At 48.9% G+C, this 23,103-nt stretch overlaps 2 protein-coding genes across 2 annotated transcripts; both read right to left on the bottom strand.

Moving 5' to 3' along the window:
- Window positions 1-11,617: 11,617 nt before the first annotated feature.
- On the bottom strand, window positions 11,618-15,752 carry LOC120962656 (uncharacterized). The gene is made up of 2 exons (XM_040386355.2): window positions 12,225-15,752; window positions 11,618-12,140 (listed from the first exon to the last, which is right to left on the bottom strand). The coding sequence occupies exons 1-2, from the start codon at window positions 12,648-12,650 to the stop codon at window positions 11,904-11,906; spliced, it is 663 nt and encodes a 220-aa protein (XP_040242289.1). The 5' UTR covers window positions 12,651-15,752; the 3' UTR covers window positions 11,618-11,903.
- A 1,009-nt stretch (window positions 15,753-16,761) lies between these two features.
- On the bottom strand, window positions 16,762-17,627 carry LOC109746461 (early nodulin-like protein 14). Its single transcript, XM_020305586.4, has one exon. The coding sequence runs from the start codon at window positions 17,609-17,611 to the stop codon at window positions 16,907-16,909; it is 705 nt and encodes a 234-aa protein (XP_020161175.1). The 5' UTR covers window positions 17,612-17,627; the 3' UTR covers window positions 16,762-16,906.
- Window positions 17,628-23,103: the final 5,476 nt, after the last annotated feature.

Below are 23,103 nucleotides of genomic sequence, written 5' to 3'. Positions count from 1 at the left end.
CCGCGGCTCTGGCCAGCCAAGGCAAAAAAGAATTCCCAAAAGCAGAAGAAGGAGTGGAAGGGAAAGAAGCAGGTCACCATGAAGTGCGACATCCTCGACCAACCATGCCAGATCCACACAAAGAAAGATGAAGAGGGTAATTTGGACTTGCCCAAGCATACCACTCGGGAGTGTCGACTCCTGAAGCAGGAGATGCGACAGGATTCTTCTGGAGAAAGAGATGACAATGACGAAGATGGGGGCAAAGGTACTTCTAGGTACCCCAACATTGAGAACGTCCTCATGATCTTCGTCGACGTCAAGAGAAAGAGCCACCTCAAGGTGATAAACCGAGAGATCAACATGGCAGTTCCGACCGTCGCCAAATATCTCGATTGGGCCAAGACACCGGTAACTATTGATCAGTCAAACCATCCGGCTCACATACCGACCCCTGGGAAGCATGCCTTGGTGGTGGATCTAGTCGTGGGAGGAGTCCGACTGCGCAAAGTTCTAACGGACGGCGGCAGCGGGCTTAACATCATCTATGCCGACACCTTAGAAGCGATGGGCATCCTGATGACCTAGCTCAGCAAGAGTAATATGCAGTTCCATCGGGTAATCCCTGGGAAGAAGGCTAAGTCACTTGGCCTGATCGCTCTCGATGTCGTATTCGGCAAAGAGAAAAACTTTCGAAAGGAACGGCTAACTTTTGAGGTGGTGGACTTCCGAAGCGCTTACCATGCCATCCAGGGTAGGCCTGCCTACGTGCGTTTCATGGCCCGTCCATGTTACGTATATCTTAAACTCAAGATACCAGGGCCTAAAGGCGTGATCACTATCACAGGCAATCGGAAGTTAGCCGAAGAATGCCTCCAGAAGGGCTCCCAGATCGCTGATGAGCAGATGGCGATGGCTGAGTTGGCCGAGTACAAGAATGTGGCAGACCCAAGCGAACTTTTGAAGTCCAAGGAACCGACTGTGGAATCTGCTTTCCAGTTGGCAGGGGAGACAAAGACGGTGCACATCCATCCTAAGGACCCGAACGCTTCCCGGACCAACACCTCCAGCACCCTGGACAGCAAATAGGAAGCCTGATACGTCTCCAACGTATCTATAATTTTTGATTGTTCCATGCTATTATATTATCTGTTTCGGATGTTTAATGGGCTTTATTATGCACTTTTATATTATTTTTGGGACTAACCTACTAACTGGAGGCCCAGTGCAAATTGTTGTTTTTTTGCCTATTTCAGTGCTTCGCAGAAAAAGAATATCAAACGCAGTCCAAACGGAATGAAACCTTCGGGAGAATCGTTTTTGGAACAAACACAATCCAGCAGACTTGGAGTGGATGTCAAGGAAGCAACGAGGCGGCCACGAGGTAGGAGGGCGCGCCCAGGGGGTAGGCGTGGCCCCCACCCTCGTGGGCCCCTCGTGGCTCCACCGACCCACTTCCTTCGCCTATATATACTCATATACCCTGAAAACATCCAGGAGCACCACGAAACCCTATTTCCACCACCGCAACCTTCTGTACCCGTGAGATCCCATCTTGGGGCCTTTTCCGGCGCTCCGCCAGAGGGAGAATCGATCACGGAGGGCTTCTACATCAACACCATAGCCTCTCCAATGATGTGTGAGTAGTTTACCACAGAACTTCGGGTCCATAGTAATTAGCTAGATGGCTTGTTCTCTCTCTTTGGATCTCAATACAAAGTTCTCCTCGATTCTCTTGGAGATCTATTCGATGTAATACTTTTTGCGGTGTGTTTGTCGAGATCCGATGAATTGTGGGTTTATGATCAAGATTATCTATGAACAATATTAGATTCTTCCCTGAATTCTTATATGTATGATTTGATATCTTTGCAAGTCTCTTCGAATTATCAATTTGGTTTGGCCTACTAGATTGATCTTTCTTGCAATGGGAGAAGTGTTAGCTTTGGGTTCAATCTGGCGGTGTCCTTTCCCAGTGACAGCAGGAGCAACAAGGCACGTATTTTATTGTTGCCATCGAGGATAAAAAGATGGGGTTTATATCATATTTCTTGAGTTTATCCCTCTACATCATGTCATCTTGCTTAATGCGTTACTCTGTTCTTATGAACTTAATACTCTAGATGCATGCTGGATAGCGGTCGATGTGTGGAGTAATAGTAGTAGATGCAGAATCGTTTTGGTCTACTTGTCGCGGACATGATGCCTATATACATGATCATGCCTAGATATTCTCATAACTATGCGCTTTTCTATCAATTGCTCGACAGTAATTTGTTCACCCATAGTAAAATATGCTATCTTGAAAGAAGCCACTAGTGAAACCTATGGCCCCGGGTCTATCTTCCATCATATAATTTTCCTATCTATTTTATTTTGCAATCTTTAATTTCCAATCTATACCATAAAAATACCAATAATATTTATCTTATTATCTCTATCAGATCTCACTTTTGCAAGTGGTCGTGAAGGGATTGACAACCCCTTTATCGCCTTGGTTGCAAGGTTCTTATTTGTTTGTGTAGGTACGAGGGATTTGCGTGTAGTCTCCTACTGGATTGATACCTTGGTTCTCAAAAACTGAGGGAAATACTTACGCTACTTTGCTGCATCACCCTTTCCTCTTCAAGGGATAACCAACGCATGCTCAAGAGGTAGCAAGAAGGATTTCTGGAGCCGTTGCCGGGGAGATCTACGCACAAGTCAAGACATACCAAGTACCCATCACAAACTCTTATCCCTCGCATTACATTATTTGCCATTTGCCTCTCATTTTCCTCTCCCGCACTTCACCCTTGCCGTTTTATTCGCCCTTTTTCCGTTCGTCTCTTTTTGCTTGCTTCTTGTGTGCCTGTCTGCCCTGACGGCCTTGCCTAAAAAAGTTGATCTTCACCTTAGAAGGCTGGAAGAAATTGAAAACAACGTTAGAAGCTTTATGACTTTGCAATTTGAGCATAATAATTTCTTCAGAAACGAGCTTAAAGAGCAAAAAAGTTTTATGGAGTACATGAATAAAGAGCTTGATGATATGTCTAAGGAATTTTATTGTTTGAAATCTCAGTTTGCTCATCTTGAAAATTTAGTAGGCCAAATTTCGGATAAGCAAGCCACCTTAGTTAATAAGATGGCCGCTAAACCGGAAGAGCTAGACGATAATAAGGATGAAGATCTAAACGTGATTGATGTGTCTCCTATTAAATATTCGTTTTCCAGTATGAATCTTGATAAAGATGGGACTGGAGATGGGTCAACTTTAGTTAAAAGGCATCCCTATGATTCGGAGTTTTTAGATCTTGATTCAAAAATTGGTAAAAGTGGGATTGAAGAGGTCAAAACTTTACATAGCAATGAACCCACTATTTTGGATTTCAAGGAATTTAATTATGATAATTTCTCTTTGATAGATTGTATTTCCTTGTTGCAATCCGTGTTAAATTCTCCTCATGCTTATAGTCAAAATAAAGCTTTTACTAAACACATTGTTGATGCTTTAATGCAATCTTATGAAGAAAAACTTGAATTAGAAGTTTCTATCCCTAGAAAACTTTATGATGAGTGGGAACCTACTATTAAAATTAAGATTAAAGATCATGAATGATATGCTTTGTGTGACTTGGGTGCTAGTGTTTCCACGATTCCAAAAACTTTGTGTGATGTGTTAGGTTTCCATGAACTTGATGATTGTTCTTTAAATTTGCATCTTGTGGATTCCACCATTAAGAAACCTATGGGAAGGATTAATGATGTTCTTATTGTTGCAAATAGGAATTATGTGCCCATAGATTTTATTGTTCTTGATATAGATTGCAATCCCACATGTCCTATTATTCTTGGTAGACCTTTCCTTAGAACGATTGGTGCAATTATTGATATGAAAGAAGGAAATATTAGATTCCAATTTCCGTTAAGGAAAGGCATGGAACACTTTCCTAGGAATAAAACTAAATTACCTTATGAATCTATTATGAGAGCCACCTATGGATTGCATACCAAAGATGATAACACCTAGATCTATTCTTGTTTTTATGCCTAGCTAGGGGCGTTAAACGATAGCGCTTGTTGGGAGGCAACCCAATTTTATTTTTGTTCTTTGATTTTTGTTCCTGTTTAGTAATAAATAATTCATCTAGCCTCTGGTTAGATGTGGTTTTGTGTTTTAATTAGTGTTTGTGCCAAGTAAAACCTTTAGGATAACCTACGGTGATAGTTAATTTGATCTTGCTGAAAAATAGAAACTTTTGCGCGCACGAGATTAGTTTTCATAAATCACAGGAACGTGCTTTTCAGTTGATTATTTTTGCAGAAGATTAATAAAAAAATTGCTTAGGACTTCCTAATTTCTCAGGATTTTTGGAGTTACAGAAGTATACGTTTGATACAGATTACTACAGACTGTTCTGTTTTTGACAGATTCTGTTATTCGTGTGTCGTTTGCTTATTTTGATGAATCTATGGCTAGTATCGGGGGGTATGAACCATAGATAAGTTCGAATACAGTAGGTTTAACACCAATATAAATAAAGAATGAGTTCATTACAGTACCTTAAAGTGGTGATTTGTTTTCTTATACTAACGGAGCTCACGAGATTTTCTGTATGAGTTTTGTGTTGTGAAGTTTTCAAGTTTTTGGGTAAAGATTTGATGGATTTTGGAATAAGGAGTGGCAAGAGCCTAAGCTTGGGGATTCCCAAGGCACCCCAAGGTAAAATTCAAGGACAACCAAAAGCCTAAGCTTGGGGATGCCCCGTAAGGCATCCCCTCTTTCGTCTTCGTCTATCGGTAACTTTACTTGAGGCTATATTTTTATTCACCACATGATATGTGTTTTGCTTGGAGCGTCTTGTATGATTTGAGTCTTTGATTTTTAGTTTACCACAGTCATCCTTGTTGTACTCAACTTTTGGGAGAGACACACATGAATCGGAATTTATTAGAATACTCTATGTGCTTCACTTATATCTTTTGAGCTAGATAGTTTTGCTCTAGTGCTTCACTTATACCTTTTTCGAGAACGGTGGTGGTTTTATTTTATAGAAATTATTGATCTCTCGTGCTTCACTTATATCATTTTGAGAGTCTTTTAGAACAGCATGGTAATTTTCTTTGGTTATAAAACTAGTCCTAATATGATGGGCATCCAAGATGGGTATAATAAAAACTTTCATATAAAGTGCATTGAATACTATGAGAAGTTTGATTCTTTACGATTGTTTTGAGATATGAAGATGGTGATATTAGATTCATGCTAGTTGAGTAGTTGTGAAATTTGAGAAATACTTGTGTTGAAGTTTGTGATTCCCGTAGCATGCACGTATGGTGAACCGTTATGTGATGAAGTTGGAGCATGATTTATTTATTGATTGTCTTCCTTATGTGTGGAGGTCGAGATCGCGCGATGGTTAAATCCTACCAACCCTTCCCCTAGGAGCATGCGTGTAGTACTTTGTTTTGATGACTTGTAGATTTTTGCAATAAGTATGTGAGTTCTTTATGACTAATGTTGAGTCCATGGATTATACGCACTCTCACCCTTCCACCATTGCTAGCCTCTCTTGTGCCGCGCAACTCTCGCCAGTACCATAAACCCACCATATAGCTTCCTCAAAACAGCCACCATACCAACCTATTGTGGCATATCCATAGCCATTCCGAGATATATTGCCATGCAACTTTCCACCGTTCCGTTTATTATGACACGCTCCATCATTGTCATATTGCTTTGCATGATCATGTAGTTGACATCGTATTTGTGGCAAAGCCACCTTTATAATTCTTTCATACATGTCACTCTTGATTCATTGCATATCCCGGTACGCCCCCGGAGGCATTCACATAGAGTCTATTTTGTTCTAAGTATTGAGTTGTAATTTTTGAGTTGTAAGTAAATAAAAGTGTGATGATCATCATTATTAGAGCATTGTCCCAAGTGAGGAAAGGATGATGGAGACTATGATTCCCCCACAAGTCGGGATGAGACTCCGGACTAAAAAATAAAAATAAAAGAGAAAGAAAAGAGGCCATAAAAAAGGCCCAAATAAAAAAATGAGAGAAAAAGAGAGAAGGGACAATGTTACTATCCTTTTTCCACACTTGTGCTTCAAAGTAGCACCATGATCTTCATGATAGAGAGTCTCCTATGTTATCACTTTCATATACTAGTGGGAATTTTACATTATAGAACTTGGCTTGTATATTCTAATGATGGGCTTCCTCAAATTGCCCTAGGTCTCCGTGAGCAAGCAAGTTGGATGCACACCCACTTAGTTTCTTTTGTTGAGCTTTCATACACTTATAGCTCTAGTGCATCCGTTGCATGGCAATCCCTAAGCACTCACATTGATATCTATTGATGCGCATCTCCATAGCCCATTGATACGCCTAGTTGATGTGAGACTATCTTCCTCCTTTTTGTCTTCTCCACAACCACCATATTCCATTCCACCTATAGTGCTATGTCCATGGCTCATGCTCATGTATTGCGTGGAAGTTGAAAAAGTTGGAGAATACTAAAGTATGAAATAATTGCTTGGCTGAAACCGGGGTTGTGCATGATTTAAATATTTTGTGTGATGAAGATAGAGCATAGCCAGACTATATGATTTTCTAGGGATAACTTTCTTTGGCCCTGTTATTTTGAGAAGACATGATTGCTTTATTAGTAGGCTTGAAGTATTATTATTTTTATGTCAATATTAAACTTTTGTCTTGAATCTTTCGGATCTGAACATTCATGCCACAATAAAGAAAATTACATTGAGAATTATGCTAGGTAGCATTCCACATGAAAAATTCTGTTTTTATCATTTACCTACTCGAGGACGAGCAGGAATTAAGCTTGGGGATGCTTGATACGTCTCCAACGTATCTATAATTTTTGATTGTTCCATGCTATTATATTATCTGTTTTGGATGTTTAATGGGCTTTATTATGCACTTTTATATTATTTTTGGGACTAACCTACTAACCGGAGGCCCAGTGCAAATTGTTGTTCTTTTGCCTATTTCAGTGTTTCGCAGAAAAGAAATATCAAACGGAGTCCAAAAGGAATGAAACCTTCGGGAGAATTGTTTTTGGAACAAACACAATCTAGGAGACTTGGAGTGGACATCAAGCAAGCAACGAGGCGGCCACGAGGTAGGAGGGCACGCCCAGGGGGTAGGCGCCCCCCCACCCTCGTGGGCCCCTCGTGGCTCCACACCGACCTACTTCCTTCACCTATATATACTCTTATACACTGAAAACATCCAGGAGCACCACGAAACCCTATTTCCACCGCCGGAACCTTCTGTACCCGTGAGATCCCATCTTGGGGCCTTTTCCGGCGCCCCGCCGGAGGGGGAATCAATCACGGAGGGCTTCTACATCAACACCATAGCCTCTCCGATGAAGTGTGAGTAGTTTACCACAGACCTTCGGGTCCATAGTTATTAGCTAGATGGCTTCTTCTCTCTCTCTCTTTGGATCTCAATACAAAGTTCTCCTCGATTCTCTTGGATATCTATTCGATGTAATACTTTTTGCGGTGTGTTTGTCGAGATCCGATGAATTGTGGGTTTATGATCAAGATTATCTATGAACAATATTTGATTCTTCTCTGAATTCTTATATGTATGATTTGATATCTTTGCAAGTCTCTTCGAATTACCAGTTTGGTTTGGCCTACTAGATTGATCTTTCTTGCAATGGGAGAAGTGCTTAGCTTTGGGTTCAATCTTGCGCTGTCCTTTCCTAGTGACAGCAGGGGCAGCAAGGCACGTATTGTATTGTTGCCATCGAGGATAAAAAGGTGGGGTTTTTATCATATTGCTTGAGTTTATCCCTCTACATCATGTCATCTTGCCTAATGCGTTACTCTGTTCTTATGAACTTAATACTCTAGATGCATGCTGGATAGCGGTCGATGTGTGGAGTAATAGTAGTAGATGCAGAATTGTTTCGGTCTACTTGTCGCGGACGTGATGCCTATATACATGATCATGCCTAGATATTCTTATAACTATGCGCTTTTCTATCAATTGCTCGATAGTAATTTGTTCACCCACCGTAAAATATGCTATCTTGAGAGAAGCCACTAGTGAAACCTATGGCCCCCGAGTCTATCCTCCATCATATAAGTTTCCAATCTATTTTATTTTGCAATCTTTACTTTCCAATCTATACCATAAAAATACCAAAAATATTTATCTTATTATCTCTATCAGATCTCACTTTTGCAAGTGGCCGTGAAGGGATTGACAACCCCTTTATCGCGTTGGTTGCAAGGTTCTTACTTGTTTGTGTAGGTACGAGGGATTTGCGTGTAGTCTCCTACTCGATTGATACCTTGGTTCTCAAAAACCGAGGGAAATACTTACGCTACTTTGCTGCATCACCCTTTCCTCTTCAAGGGAAAACCAACACATGCTCAAGAGGTAGCAAAGCCGCGCTCGTCCAGTTCCTTCGTGAGAACTGGGACATCTTCGCATGGAAGCCTTCTGACATACCCGATGTTCCCAGGGAACTGGCCGAGCACAAACTCCGTGTCGATTCGGCAACGAAGCCTGTCAAAGAGTACCTTCGGCGATCTTCAACCGAGCAGCTCAAGGCGATTGGCAAGGAGATAGCACGTCTCCTAGCTGCCAAATTCATCCGAGAGGTGTGCCACTCCGAGTGGCTCGCCAACGTCGTCATGGTGCCAAAGAAAGACAAGTCTCTCTGAATGTGCATAGATTTTAGGCATATCAATCCGGCCTGCCCGAAAGATCATTTTCCTCTCCCTCGCATAGATTAGATAGTAGATTCTACTGCTGGATGTGAGCGGTCATCATTTCTAGATGCGTACTCCGGGTACCACCAGATCTGACTGTACGACCCTGATGAAATAAAAACAGCGTTCATCACCCCATTCGGGTGTTTTTGCTATATCACGATGCCATTTGGGTCGAAAAATGTTGGGGCCACATTTCAGCGTATGATCCAGAAATGCTTACGAAAGCAGATCAGTTGGAACGTAGAAGCTTATCTGGATGACATCGTGGTTAAGTCCAGGAAAGGTTCCGACCTCCTGGCTGACCTCGCTGAGACTTTCGCAAATTTGCGAGCGTTCGGCGTCAAACTCAACCCAACCAGGTGTACATTTGGCATACCCGCAGGCAAGCTACTCGGTTTTCTCATTTCTGAACGAGGTATTGATGCCAATCCCGAGAAGATAGGGGCAATCATCTGAATGAAGCAACCAGAATGTCTACACGACGTGCAACGCCTCACAGGCTGCCTAGCGGCCCTGAGTAGATTCATCTCCAAACTCGGTGAAAAAGCCATGTCGCTTTACCGACTGATGAAGAAGTCTGACAGGTTTGAATGGACTCCTGAAGCACAGGCTGCATTACAGGAACTTAAAGCCCTACTTTCCACCCAGCCGGTGCTAGCTGCTCCAAGCAGCAAGGAGCCTTTGCTCTTATACATCGCGGCCACGAGCCAAGTTGTTAGCACGATGCTCACTGTGGAAAGGGAAGAACAAGGCAATGCCTTCAAGCTCCAACGACGGGTCTACTACATCTCTGAAGTCCTCACACCTTCCAAGCAAAGGTATCCACACTATCAGAAGCTGGTATATGGAATTTATCTAACCGCAAAGAAGGTAGCACATTATTTTCAAGAACACTCGGTCACGGTGATAAGTGACGCTCCTCTACCGAGATCATGAACAATAGAGATTCCACTGGCTGAGTGGCCAAGTGGGCCATCGAGCTCCTCCCGCTGGATATCAGGTTCGAAGCCAAGAAGGCCATCAAATCACAGGCCTTCGTAGATTTATTGGCCGAATGGATTGAGCAAGAACAGCCTATCCCGAGTGTTCCTGAACACTGGACGATGTTCTTCGACGGCTCCAAGATGCTCCACGGCTCCCGGGTCGGAGTGGTCTTGGTGTCTCCTAAAGGCGATCGACTCAGTTATGTTCTTCAGATTCACTTCGACTCCTCCAACAACGAAGCTGAATACGAAGCCCTCCTGTATGGGCTGCGAATGGCAATCTCTCTAGGGATTCGCTGACTGATGATCTATGGCGACTCGGACATGGTGGTGAATAAAGTCATGAAGGAATGGGACATCCGTAGTCCAACGATGACCGGTTATTGCAATGCCGTCAGAAAGTTAGAGAAACATTTCAAAGGGTTGGAGCTTCACCATGTGCCGCGTCACAAGAACCAAGCGGCTGATGACCTGGCCAAGATGGGTTCCACTCGAAAGCCAGTACCCAAGAATGTGTTCCTGGAACACTTGCACTTGCCCACTATCAAGGAAAATCCTTTTGTGGAAGAGCCCGCGCAGCCAGTCGGACCTTCCAATCCGACTGAAGTAGATATTCCTGCAGTAATTGATCTGGTCCAAGAGGTATTGGTCATCACTCCCGAGTGGACCGAACTATATCTGGTATATTTGCTCCAGTAAGAACTCCCAGAGGACGAGGATGAGGCCCACCAGATTGTCCGCCGATCCAAAGCTTTCACTGTCATGGGAGATCAATTATACAAGAAAAGTACGATTGGAGTCACTCAGCGATGCATATCCCCGGAGGAAGAGCAACAAATATTGCAAGAGATACACTCGGGAACATGCAGACATCATGTGTCCTCTCGGACCTTGGTGACCAAAGCGTTCAGAGTAGGATTATATTGGCCCCGAGCTAACAAGGCCGCCCGAGACATAGTGGATCAATGTGTTGGGTGCCAATTCTATGCAAACCAATCGCACAAGCCGGCATCCTCCCTGAAGACTATTCCCCTCACTTGGCCGTTCGCTGTCTGGGGACTCGACATGGTCGGCCCTCTCTGGACTGGGGCGAGTGGCTTCACGCACCTGTTGGTAGCAGTGGACAAGTTCACCAAGTGGATCGAGGCCAAGCCCATAAAGAAGCTGGACTCGACCACCGCGATTGAATTCATTAGGGAGATCATCTTCAGGTTCGAAGTCCTACACACCATCATCACCGACAACGGCTCTAACTTCGACTCGGACGAGTTCTGTGAGTTCTGCTACACCCAGAGCACTCGGGTTGACTACGCCTCCGTGGCGCACCCGCGGTCGAATGGACAAGCCGAGAGGGCAAATGGGCTCATACTCCAGGGATTGAAACCTCGCCTCATGTGTGATCTGACTCATGCAGCAGGCGCATGGGTGACTGAGCTACTATCAGTCCTCTGGGGCCTGCGAACGACCCCGAATCGATCCACAAACCGCACCCCGTACTTTATGGTGTACGGGTCAGAGGCGGTCTTACCGAGTGATCTACTCCACAATTCTCCCCGAGTGGATCTTTACTCGGAAGCTGAAGCCGAGGAAGCAAGACGGGATGGCCTAGACCTTTTGGATGAAGAACGTGAGCTAGCCCTCATAAGATCAACGTTGTACCAACAAGACTTACGCAGTTACCACGATAGACACGTCAGGGGACGCGCCTTCCGGGAAGGAGACCTGGTCCTCCGAGTGGATCGGCAAAAGCCCCACAAGCCAGCACCCCCCTGGGAGGGACCATTCGCCATCTCCAAGGTCTTGCACAATGGAGCATACAGGCTCTACAACTTCACCAAAGGAATAGAAGATCCCAGAGCCTGGAATGGGGATTTGCTTCGCAAGTTTTGCACCTAGAATAAAATTTCTCCCTTGTAATAGTTAGTCCGAATGAACTTAGATGAATAAAAGTCTCACTTCTTCCATATATCGTCTAGTTCGACCTTCGGTCGCATCTCACTCAGGTGATTAATAACATTCGGAAACTAACACACTTCTCGTGGGTGAAAGGGTGAGAGAGCTTAGATGTGAACCAACTTTCACCTAAGATCAAAAAATAATACGAGTGAGGATCCGCTCCACACTCGGGGCTTAGCCGCAAACCAGCTTTCGCCTAAGTTAAAAAAAATCCGAGTGATGATCCGCTCCACACTCAGGGGCTTAGCCGTGAACCAACTTTCGCCTGCGCTTTGGAGCGGGGTTCTTTAGGGGCCTCATAAAATGGGGAGGACTCCGGCTCTTCCCCCTCCTCCGAACTCTCCTCATCATCGTCATCGTCGTCATCACTCTCATCATCGGACCTCTCCGAGTACTGCTGCTCGGTGTCACTCATCACATCTTGAGGCAAGTGGTCCACCATGGGGATCCAGGAGATCAAATTCTGGAAGTCCTGAGAAGCAAACACACGCAAACATGAGGATCAATCATAGAGAAGACAAACTTCAATTGAACTGACTGAACCAGAGACAAATACCTCAATGGGCGGCAGGTCCTTGTGAAAGGCCGGCACCAACCGAGTCCCCCGCAGGTTGTCACGAGCGCAGGTGATGGCCTTGATTTTGGTGCCCAGCTCCTTCTCCGTGACGTCTTCAGGATGCACCCGAGTGGAGTCACCTGGCCCCTCGTACAGCCACATAGGGTGGGCCTTGGCCTGCAGTGGATGGATGCGCCGACTGAAGAAAGTCTCCAACAAGTCCATACCGTTCACCCCATCGTTTACAATGCCTATTAACGTTATATCGACGCCCACCTTCTCCTCCTTCTCTAAGGTGAGGGTCGGTGGAGCTCGTACCCTCTCGGCCGAGTACGGCGGGAGGCCCGACAGGCTGTTGGCGCTGGGGACGTCTTTGCAGTAGAACCAGGTTCCCTGCCACCCCTTAAGGGAGTCGGGGAAGCTCATCTTGGGGAAAGACCTCCCCCCACGGACCTGGATGCCCAGACCCCCGCACAGCTGGGTGACATGGGTTTTCTCACCACTCGGCGAGTCCTTTTTCACCGAGATCGACCGACAGATGAAGATGTGTTTGAAGAGACCCCAGTGGGGATGGCAACCCAGGAAGTTCTCACAGAGGGAGATGAAAGCCGAAAGGTAAATAATGGCATTAGGGGAAGATGGTGGAGTTGAGCACTGAAGAAATCAAGGAATGCTCGAAAGAAAGGATGCGGAGGCATCGAGAAACCTCGCTCGACGTGGGTGACGAGCAGGACGCGCTCGTCCAACTCAGGCGCCGGTTCGATCTCTCCCGCGCCTGGCCGACGCCACCCGTCATGTGGGATCAGTCCCTCCTCCACCAAATCCTCCACGCGCCATGCGGAGACACACGACGGGAGCCATTCCCCTAACGCACCACCGGCCGCCACGCCCGAGCCAGAGGAGGTGGCCTTCCCCGCCTTTTTCGCCCTCTCTGCCTTCGCAGTAGAACCTTTCGCCATCGCCGTGCACTCGGGTGGAGAAGAGAAGCGGAGGGGTCAGGGCGAGAAGAAGGGGATCTGAGGGCCGGACCTCTGCCCTCTAACCTTTTATATCAACAGACAAGATCTCGAGACGAATCTCTCACCGCTAATCCACAGATCGACGACCCGCGCAGCAGTGCTCTGCGCAGGACAGCCACGACACATGGCGGAGATCATGCGCGCAAATCGAGGAGCTGCACCCCCTACTTTCCCACTAACGCACGACGTTACTGCTTCAGCGCGCGAACACGCGAATTCGAATCTCGTGATTTCCGGGCCGAATCAATCCGATTGATTGCCCACACCTCCTTTCCTAAAGGACGCATGTCAGTCCGACTGACCACCCTCCGCGGGGATTCGTGCACTCGGCCACGTTAAACACCTGACTGAAGTCCTCTTCAGGATCGTTATGAGACGAGCTTGACGCCCCTCTGCGGGTTCACTAGGCCCTCTCGGTAGGCTCCAAGGCGCATGACTCGTAAACCTGGACTCGTAGGAGGCCTGCGCTGGTGTTCCCCTGGGATAAGGAGTGGCGTCTCTCCGGAGAATCAGACCACGCGCCGGCGTCGCCACTCGAGTTGTTATGGCATGCCCTCACTCGGGTCCCCAGTCTATCTCTTCAGAGAGACAAAACGAATACCATCGGGTTTTTCTCGACGATCAACAACACTCGGTCACCTGGGTAAAATTATGGTCTAGAATCCGTTGCGTTTCGCCCAAGGAATAAGGAATCACGACTCGGGGACATATTTCGAGTGACCCCGCAGCACTTGGACTTAGCCGAAAGGATCGATTCGTCAGTTCCACGAAATCTCAACCGATTCGGGGGTAATGATGTGGTCACCTATTACAGGTAGGGTCAAGGACCCATCATTTAGGACTCATATGAGGTCCATCACCAACATAGGTAGGTCCCTGGACCATGCCAGCATTCGGATGCGTACATCAGAGGAATCACTCGGACAGCTCCGCAGCACTCGGACAACCACACGTCACTCGGCGGACGATCAACCACTCGGATGTACAGGACAAGAAGGATTCGTGGGAGCTGCAACAGTCGAGGAATCCTAAGTCATCCACTAAATAGAGTTATAGCTACCGTTACCTGTAACTACTGTAGTATAGGCTCATTACACTAGTAACTGCCTCATTCAATGGCATTAAATGCCTGGCGGCATGGGTGACATGGGGCTGCAGCGCACTCTATATAAGCCGCACCCCTCTCTGTAGCCTGTAACGTTCAACTCTGTAATCCTATCTATCAAATCAAAGCAAGCCTCAGGGCACGAGACGTAGGGCTTTTACCTCCACCGAGCGAGGGGCCTGAACTCGCTAAACACCGTGTGTTACGCTTATGCCGTAGCTAGACTCTGCCCCTTATTCGTACCCCTAGTACATATTGTCAGTATCATAACCCCGACAACGCCCAACCGGCACGCCTCGCCCCCAAACCGTCCGCGTTTGTGGACTTCGATTTTTTGCCCAAAAATAACAATAAACTAAAACATAATACGAAAAACATAAATATAAACATAAACGTCCACACGTCCATAGTACCTGAGTTCAACACAGGTCGTAATTAAACTAAAACATAATAAAAGACATAAAAAACTCGAAATAGGCCCATCACTGGTGGCCGCCGTCGTCTTCAAGATTCGCCGTCCTACTCGTCATCATCGCTGATGAGGTCGACGTAGGGAGGTGGCTGACAAAGGTGTGCTGGCGGCCCCTGCCAGACCGGCGGCGTCGGCGGCACCTGCACCACCTCCTCTCGTGGCTCCTGCTCCTGCTATGGTGACTGCTGCGGCGTGGCTGACCATGGGCCGATGCCCACCGAGTCGGCCATCTCCGGCACCGTGCATGACCAGCTCCACCGCTGGCCCACCAGACATGGGTTCCACACGGTGACAGACGGCTCCTCCACGACCTCCTCCTGTACCTCCTCCTTGACGTCGAGTTCCAACTCAAGAATGGCCACGTCGCCGGTCGTAGAGAGGGCCAGCGCGGATTCCAGGCCATCCCATTGCCGCTCGTCATGGGTGGACATGGAGTCCTCCATGACCCGCCTAATGAGGCGGGCCTCCTCCTCCTCGGTCATGGGCGGCGACGGTGGCGGGGACGGGGACGGAGAAGGCGTCGGCGTGATGCCGCGTGCCTAAGGCCCCGCATTTTGGGAGGGGTGTCAGCATGAGGAGGACGTGGGCAGCGCGGGCTAGGAGGACGATCGGCAAGAAAAGATTGCCGCCGCTGGTCGTGCTTGTCGCGGGGCCACGTATCCCACATCGGCGAATCTATGGCGTACCTCAGGTCCTCCAGTAGATCCGGTGGGAGGCGGGCGCGCCGTCGGTTGACCTCCACGCAGCGGCCACAGCCGCCCACGGGCACTGGAGGGATCGGCACGCGGTCGGCGGAGAGATGCCAGTTGTTTGGCAGGTGGACATCTCCCCATGGTAATGGCGTCGCCGTCTCCCAGTAACGACGACAGACATCGACGTGGATGTACGGCATGTCGCGATGCCCGACCGCCAGCGGCGCCATCTAGAAAGCTGGCGGAGTAGATGGTGCGGGCGAAGAAGGCGGTGCGGGCGAAGAAGGCGGTGCGGGCGAAGCGGACCTGCTGGAGCGGCGTCGGCCCGAGGATGAGTCGGCCTCCTGGTCGTGCTTCCCCTTGCCGATCCAATGCCAGCCCATGGCACCGGCAGGGAGGTGGGCGAGTGAGGTGCGATGGCGGTGGCTAGGGTTTGCTCGTGTTGGGGATCAAGGAGGCAGGCCGGCCAGGAAGTGGAAGCTGTGGACTGGCCGATCCACGGCTTCCACATTAAAAAGGACGACGACCCTCCGCCCATGTGAATGACAGCCGGAGCCCGCCGCGTGTGCGCATTAATTTTAAACGGTGAAGGTTGGTAGGCGGCCGCCACGCGTCCCTGAGACGGGTGAGGAGCAAGAGCGTGCCCGTCCGTTCGGTGTCCGTGTGGATGCAAATCAGACGCATGTTTGGGTCAGAAATTGGGCGGGCCGGACGTCAAACGAACATAAAATGCGGATATTTGAGTCGGAAATTGGGCGTGCCGGACGTCAAACGGACATAAAATGCGGATGCCTGAGCCATTGGCCCGTCGTTTTGGTCCAAACGGACAAGACGGGATCACGCGTTGGAGTTGGCCTAAAGCGCGATCATTTCATTATTATTGGCATGGATTCCTTGCCTTGGCTTGGCGGTGCGGGGCGGTGCGTTGGGGGGAATAAATTCCTTGCCGGGACGGCACCGACAAAGACAGACAAAGCCATGTGCGCGCGCAGCTAGCGCATGAGCTAGCTTAGCTGTGTGACAGAGCAGACAGACTAATCTAATCTAATCTTATCACACCCATCATGAACGAACAGATCCCGACTCACACTCACACTCTTAAATTAACTTGTAGTACTCCAATTCTCCACAGAGGTTTGCATTCCACACCCTAATCTAATCTAATCTAATCTAGTCTGGATGTAAACGAATGGAACAAAAGAATTTGGGCAACAAGTGCTCATCCGATTCAAGAAAAAAGAAACCCGCATCAATCAATCAATCAATCAATTATACTTCTTATATAATCCAATCCAAACAAATAAATTCATGTTTCTCATCTGACAAAAAAAATGAAATTGAAATGGATGGGAGTAAGAAGAAGAAGAAGAAGAAGAAGAGCATCTCACATCACATCACAGCCACAGGAGGATGAAAGCGGCCGCGAGACCTAGGACGGATCCGGCGACCATGGAGGAGGCAGCGGAGTCGTCGTCGTCGTCGGGGCCGGGCGAGAGCGAGGGGAGCGCCTCGGACGGGGCAGCGGCAGGCGGCAGCGCAGAGAGCGCCTTGAGCGCGGCCTCGTCGTCCGCCGACGGCTTGAGCAGCTTCCCATCGGCTCCAGGCACGTCCACCGACAGCTTCTGGCCCTTGCGGCAGCGCCCCGGGGCGGCGCTGCTGAAGTAGGCCCGCCCGGGCTTGGTGAGGTTGAAGACGGAGTTGCCGTCCTCCAGCTTGAGCAGCGGGTCGGACACGTCGCAGGCGGCGAAGGCCTTGGCAGTGACCTGCACGGCGCTGTCCTGGCTGGGCGGGTAGAGGAAGAAGAGGGCGTCGCCGAGCTTGACGGGGACGGACTTGGCCCACCGCACGTACACGTCCGGCTTGGTGGACGGCGGCACCCCCCACGCGTCCAGACCGCCCACCTTGTACTCAGCGGCGGCGCACCCGTCCATGGAGACGCACAGCACCAGCGCCAGAGCCGCTAGAGTCGCCATTCCCACCGGCGTGCCCATCGTCCTCTGCTTCTCTCTCACTCTGCCAAAGCTCCTCCCTCTGCTTCTTGGATTGGGATTGGTTGTGGCTGGCTGGCTGGCTAGATTCCAGATGCGGAGGAGGAGCATCCTCTTTATTTATGATGAGGAGAGGAGAGGAGTGGAGGAAAGGTAACCAACGGGTAGATTTCACCACGTGACGCGCCGCCCTACCCGAAAGCCGGTCAAGTGTGCGGCTAGTAAAACGGTCCTTTCCAACGGCCCTCAACGCCCGGACTGATATCCGTTCCAAATGTACGATGGATATGAGACGACGGTCAGAGCACGTCCGGCCGCGTCCGTCTGACAAGCCCGACCCACCACCGACTCCGTGGATGTCCCACAAAAAACCACATCAGGCTCATCGCTCCGAAACCCTAGCTCTCTCTCTTCGTCCGCTCCTCTCCCCGCACCGATTTCGATCGAATCCGGCGCAATGTCGAGCTCTGCCAATCGACCCGACGACGAGCTGGATCTCGAGTATGAGCTAGCCCTCCGCATCGCCTTGGAGTGGTCCAAGGTGGAGACCGGGGGCAGCTCCGGATCTGCAGCCTCGCCACAGCCACAGTTTCCCCGTCGGCGCTGACCCCTCCCGGCCCGGGGGCGGCTTCGACAGGCGGCCTGCGCAATCCGCGCCTCCCCTACGATGTCCCCTAGCCCCGACAGCTTTCACTCCCCCTCGTGAGTAGCGTGGGTGCTTGTGCCCGCCCCGCCGGCCCGGACGCGCACAACGAAGTCGAAGGCGCCCGCCGCCCGCCGCGAGAGGCAGCGGGCAAGGGAGGGGGACGCTAGGGAGAGCTCTGTCCGCCGCTGCCGTGGGTTACCGGCAGAGCCCGACGAGGACGAGCGGCTCCTTGCGTGGGTCTACCGTCGGTCGCTTACGATGGCGAAGACTGACGCTCGGCGGCTCAACCAGAAGAACGCGAAGGCAATTCGGCTTGCCATCGAGCAGTCCGAGCGGGAGGCGAAGGAGGAGGCGGCAGAGGCGGCTCAGCTGGCCAAGCTCAGGCGCCAGTAGACCGGGCCGTCCAGCGCCTGAAGGGCCTCATCATCATCTCCTCCTCCTTGTCCGACGGCGACGGCTCCTCATCCGATGAATCGGATGATCCTCCACCAGCCGCTGACGGCTACAACTACGTCGGTGACCAAAAGGGGAAAGGGCCGACCCGAAAGTAGTGAAGTTCAATTTCATTTCAAATTTTAGATGTAGTATAAAGTTGTATGTCGTTTATGTGAACTTTGGTGATCTTTTGGTGAACTATTATAGTGCCCTATGTCTGACTCTATGTCCAGTCAGTTGATCTACTTAGTTTGGGCGACTGCATGATTTTTTATGGATATAGGAGTTCGGATATGATATACACGGATGTGGACGACGCGATTTGAGGGGTGCCTGGTCAGTGCCCGCGGACGCGCCTGGGCACGTATGCGGGCGTTTGAGGGCCCGGATTTGCCAAGTCCGGTTGTAGATACTCTTAGAGCATCTACAGTCGGACTTTCTAAATCTGGCCCCTCAAACGCCTACGGAGGCATCCGGTTCCGGAGTGGTCGGAATCTGATCCGCTGCCTGCCATGTCGGAGAAGGCCGGAAACCGCCGGAGGTGAGCTCGGGTGGCGGAGGAGGTGGGAGTGAAGTGAAGTGGCTAGGGTTTGCTCCGGTGAGCGGATGAGACCGAATATATGTGGGGTCGGGTGGCCCAGTATGGACCGGATCCGACGTGATGGGCGTGCACGGGCGCGCCCGGGCGCCCCATATCCGTTCCACATTTACGCTGGATATGAAGGGTGATGGTCAGCCCGGGCATTTGAGGCCGGTTTGAAGAGTTCATCTAGGTGAAAAAATCGTGACCGGTGGTGGGCCACCCGAGCGTTTAAGGAGGGTTTGGGGTGCCCTACTGTAGAAGCTCTTAGGACAGTAAGTAAAATCCGAAAGCTTTATTTGCACCCGAGTCACATGAGTTTGGATGGACAGTAAGTAAAATTCAAAAAAATACAAAAAATAAATTGATTTTTTTTTGGCACAAACAGTGGTGTTTTTTTCCAATTACATGCAAAATTTTGCTACGAAATCATGTTCGTGTAGGTGTTGGAAAAACAACAAAATTGATACTTCAAAAGGACTGCTATTTGGAGCATCGATTTTCATTTTGCCCACACCCGCACGAAATTTTGCACACATGTTGAAAAAACTTCAATTTTTCTTGAAAGAGCATCAGATTTTTTATTTATTTTTTACTATTTTTTGGATTTTACTGTTCATGTGAGCTCGGGTACAGAATAGTTGCGTCCAACTACAACCGTGATCATGAAAATAAAATTCTGTTTAAATAGGACCAGACACTTTTAGCCATCTAATGGATGACCATCCAAATTGTCCGGATCAGTTCGGACTTTGATGGCACTATTGTATCATCCGGTACGCCATTCTGGGCTTGTAGGACCTTCGCAGCTTCATCCAGCCCGCTCGCTTTTGCATTCACGGCCGTTCCCCCCTTGATCTGGTCGCTGCCCGCGTACCCTCCGTCCATGGCGGACACCTCGTCCACCAAGTGTTTTGTCAAATGACATAGCCTAAAAAAATTGTCGTTTTCATTGTTTAGTTTGAAACAAACATGATGGATTCGAACGAGGAGTACTTCTACGCCGAGTTCATGGATTCATCATCCGTACGATGATGATCATGATGGAACGATGACAATGAGCGTGATTCTTGAATACATGGAGAGTGCGATGGAGCATGTTCTCAAATTCAATGGTTCAACAAAGCGGCATCCGGTGTTAAATCGACAGAGGGCACAACGGCATATGATGTTGTATGATTACTATCCCCCCTCCATTGTTCAAGCCCTATTTCCACCCTCAATTCGAATGCAGGGACAATGTGTTCGAACACATCTACTGATGTGTCAAGGTCTATGATGATTACTTCTTCTACTATCCCCCCTCCATTGTTCAAGCCCTATTTCCACCCTCAATTCGGATGCAGGGACAATGTGTTCGAACACATCTACTGATGTGTCAAGGTCTATGATGATTACTTCTTCTACTATCCCCCTCCATTGTTCAAGCCCTATTTCCACCCTCAATTCGGATGCAGGGACAATGTGTTCGAACACATCTACTGCTGTGTCAAGGTCTATGATGATTACTTCTTCTACTATCCCCCCTCCATTGTTCAAGCCCTATTTCCACCCTCAATTCGGATGCAGGGACAATGTGTTCGAACACATCTACTGATGTGTCAAGGTCTATGATGTTTACTTCAAGTTGAAGAAGGATGCCGTTGAAAACATCGAGTGCTCTAGTTACCAGAAGTGCACGGCTCCTATGGGGATGTTTGCCTACGGCACAATGACAAATTCGTGGGACAAGTACCTCCGGATGTCTGAGAACACATGTCTCGAAGCCTATGAGTACTATCTATCCTCCTTAAGCGACCTTCGTCAAGATGATCTCTAAGACAAGGGATAACAAAGTTGTGGAGAGGGCGTTTGTAGTACTCTAAACCAATTCTGCAGATGTTCACGGGCCTCCTAAATGTATAGACGTCGTGGGGATGCATGACGGCAACTTGTATGATCATGCACAACATGATTGTGAAAGATGAGGGTCAGGGGATTGCCAAGATCCAAGCATTTGATGATTTTATTCAAATGCAACAACAAATTCGTAACCGAGTAACCAAACCCATGAGCAGCTTCATAATGATCTGATTTAGCATATCTAGGCGTTTGATACGGACAACTAGGAGACGTGTTTGAGTAAGTTAAATTCAAATTTAAACTATTTTTATTTCAAAACTTTTATGTTTGGAATGACCCAACTATAATAGCAAAGCAGACGGACATTTGTCGACTAGGGTTGGACACCGTCCACTGTCTATGGTTACGTGGGCATGTCCGTCCGTTTGATGATCCGCGTTGGAGTTGCTGTAAATTATATTAGCTGCCTCGCGTCCCTAGGCTAGGGGTGGGTTAAGCAAGCTAAGCGTTGCGTGTGGTCCATACTATATATTGCCGGCCGGCTGCTAATCGATCACACACGGAAAGAAAAGGAATACTTGAGCTGTATCGTGTGTGTATGTTTGCCTTTCCTTTGCCTTTGCTTTTGCCTTTGGTTTGAGGTTGAGCCAGCCCAGATGGATTGGGAATGGGATGGATGGAGATGGGCGTGCGCTGGCTGGTGCTCATTAGAACATCACATGGGAGCACATGGATGCTGCTTCCAGGTCGGGTCAGGGTTTGCTTTTTGTTTTCTTCTCTCGTCGTGTCAGTCAAGTGGTGGTTAGTTACGGCCGGGGAGTGTCCACTCCACTCCAGCATTACAAATTTCGCGCTCTCTCTCTCTCTCTCTCTCTCTCTCTCTCTCTCGGTGGTTGTGGTTGGATTGCAAGTGGAACCAGCAGCTAGCTGCTTCGGCCGTTGTGCGCAAAGCCAATCTCATGGGGAATTAACACTGGTTGGTAGGTACATGGATGGTTCATCACACATTCGCCCTCTCGTTCGCCCGTTGGGTCAATATGGTCGAATATGGGGATGTATGTGGCATGCTTATTTTAACTAATATGAAATATATAAGTTAGAACATCTACAACAACAGGCCCTCTCAAACCCGTCTCATACGTTTAGGGGGACATCCGGTCATGATTTTGACCCAGAAGGCTCCTCAAACGCCCGGGCGGACCAGCACCCCCCATATCCAGCCCAAATATAGGGCGTCCGGGTACGCCCACCACATCCGACCCAACAAACCCAACCCCACCCCAAATTGCACCAGATCCCCCCTCCCCCGGAGCTACCGGATCCATTTGCTCTCTCCTCCGCGCCGTCCGGCCCGCAGCTCCGCCGCCGCGCCCGCTCCGCAACCGTTTCCAGGCTCTCCGCCACCAGCTCTGGAAGAGTGCTCCCGTCCTCGCCGCGGGGGACATTGTCGCCGGCCCGGACGCCACCGTGGTACGTCCGGCAACTCTCCGGCTCCGCCTTGCGCTTGATGTGTTCGACACATTAACCGTCCAGAATTATTGTGATTTTGTTAGGTAAATGATGGATTCTGATGCTTCGTCGGACGAGGATTATGGACCAACGAAGCTTGACCAAATGAACCAAATGCGCAGGACACGGAGAAGTTGTTGGCTATTGGAGAGGCAAGAGGGTTTCCAGGAATGCTCAGATCAATTGTTTACATGCATTGGCAACGGAAACACTGCCCCAAATGTCTGCAGGGAATGTATCAAGGTCACACCAGAGAGGCCACCATTGTACTAGAAGCGGTGGCATCACATGACTTATGGATTTGGCATGCTTTCTTTGGAATGTCCGATTCTCACAACGACATCAACGTGCTTCAACGATCTTCGGTGTTCAGGAGGCTTTGCAATGGGGAATCACTACCGTGCAACTACACCGTCAACGGCCGGGACTACCGTCGGTGTCAAAACCGGCAAATCTCGGGTAGGGGGGCCCAAGCTGTGTGTCTAAGGATCGATGGTAACAATGGACAAAGGGACACAATGTTTACCCAGGTCCGGGCCCTCTTAAAGGAGGTAAAACCCTACATCTTGCTTGATTGTATTCGATGAGTAT

The sequence above is a fragment of the Aegilops tauschii genome, chromosome 4 (genome assembly GCF_002575655.3).
Source record: "Aegilops tauschii subsp. strangulata cultivar AL8/78 chromosome 4, Aet v6.0, whole genome shotgun sequence".
Taxonomy (NCBI): Eukaryota; Viridiplantae; Streptophyta; class Magnoliopsida; order Poales; family Poaceae; genus Aegilops; species Aegilops tauschii.
This window is presented reverse-complemented; position numbering and strand designations above follow the sequence as displayed.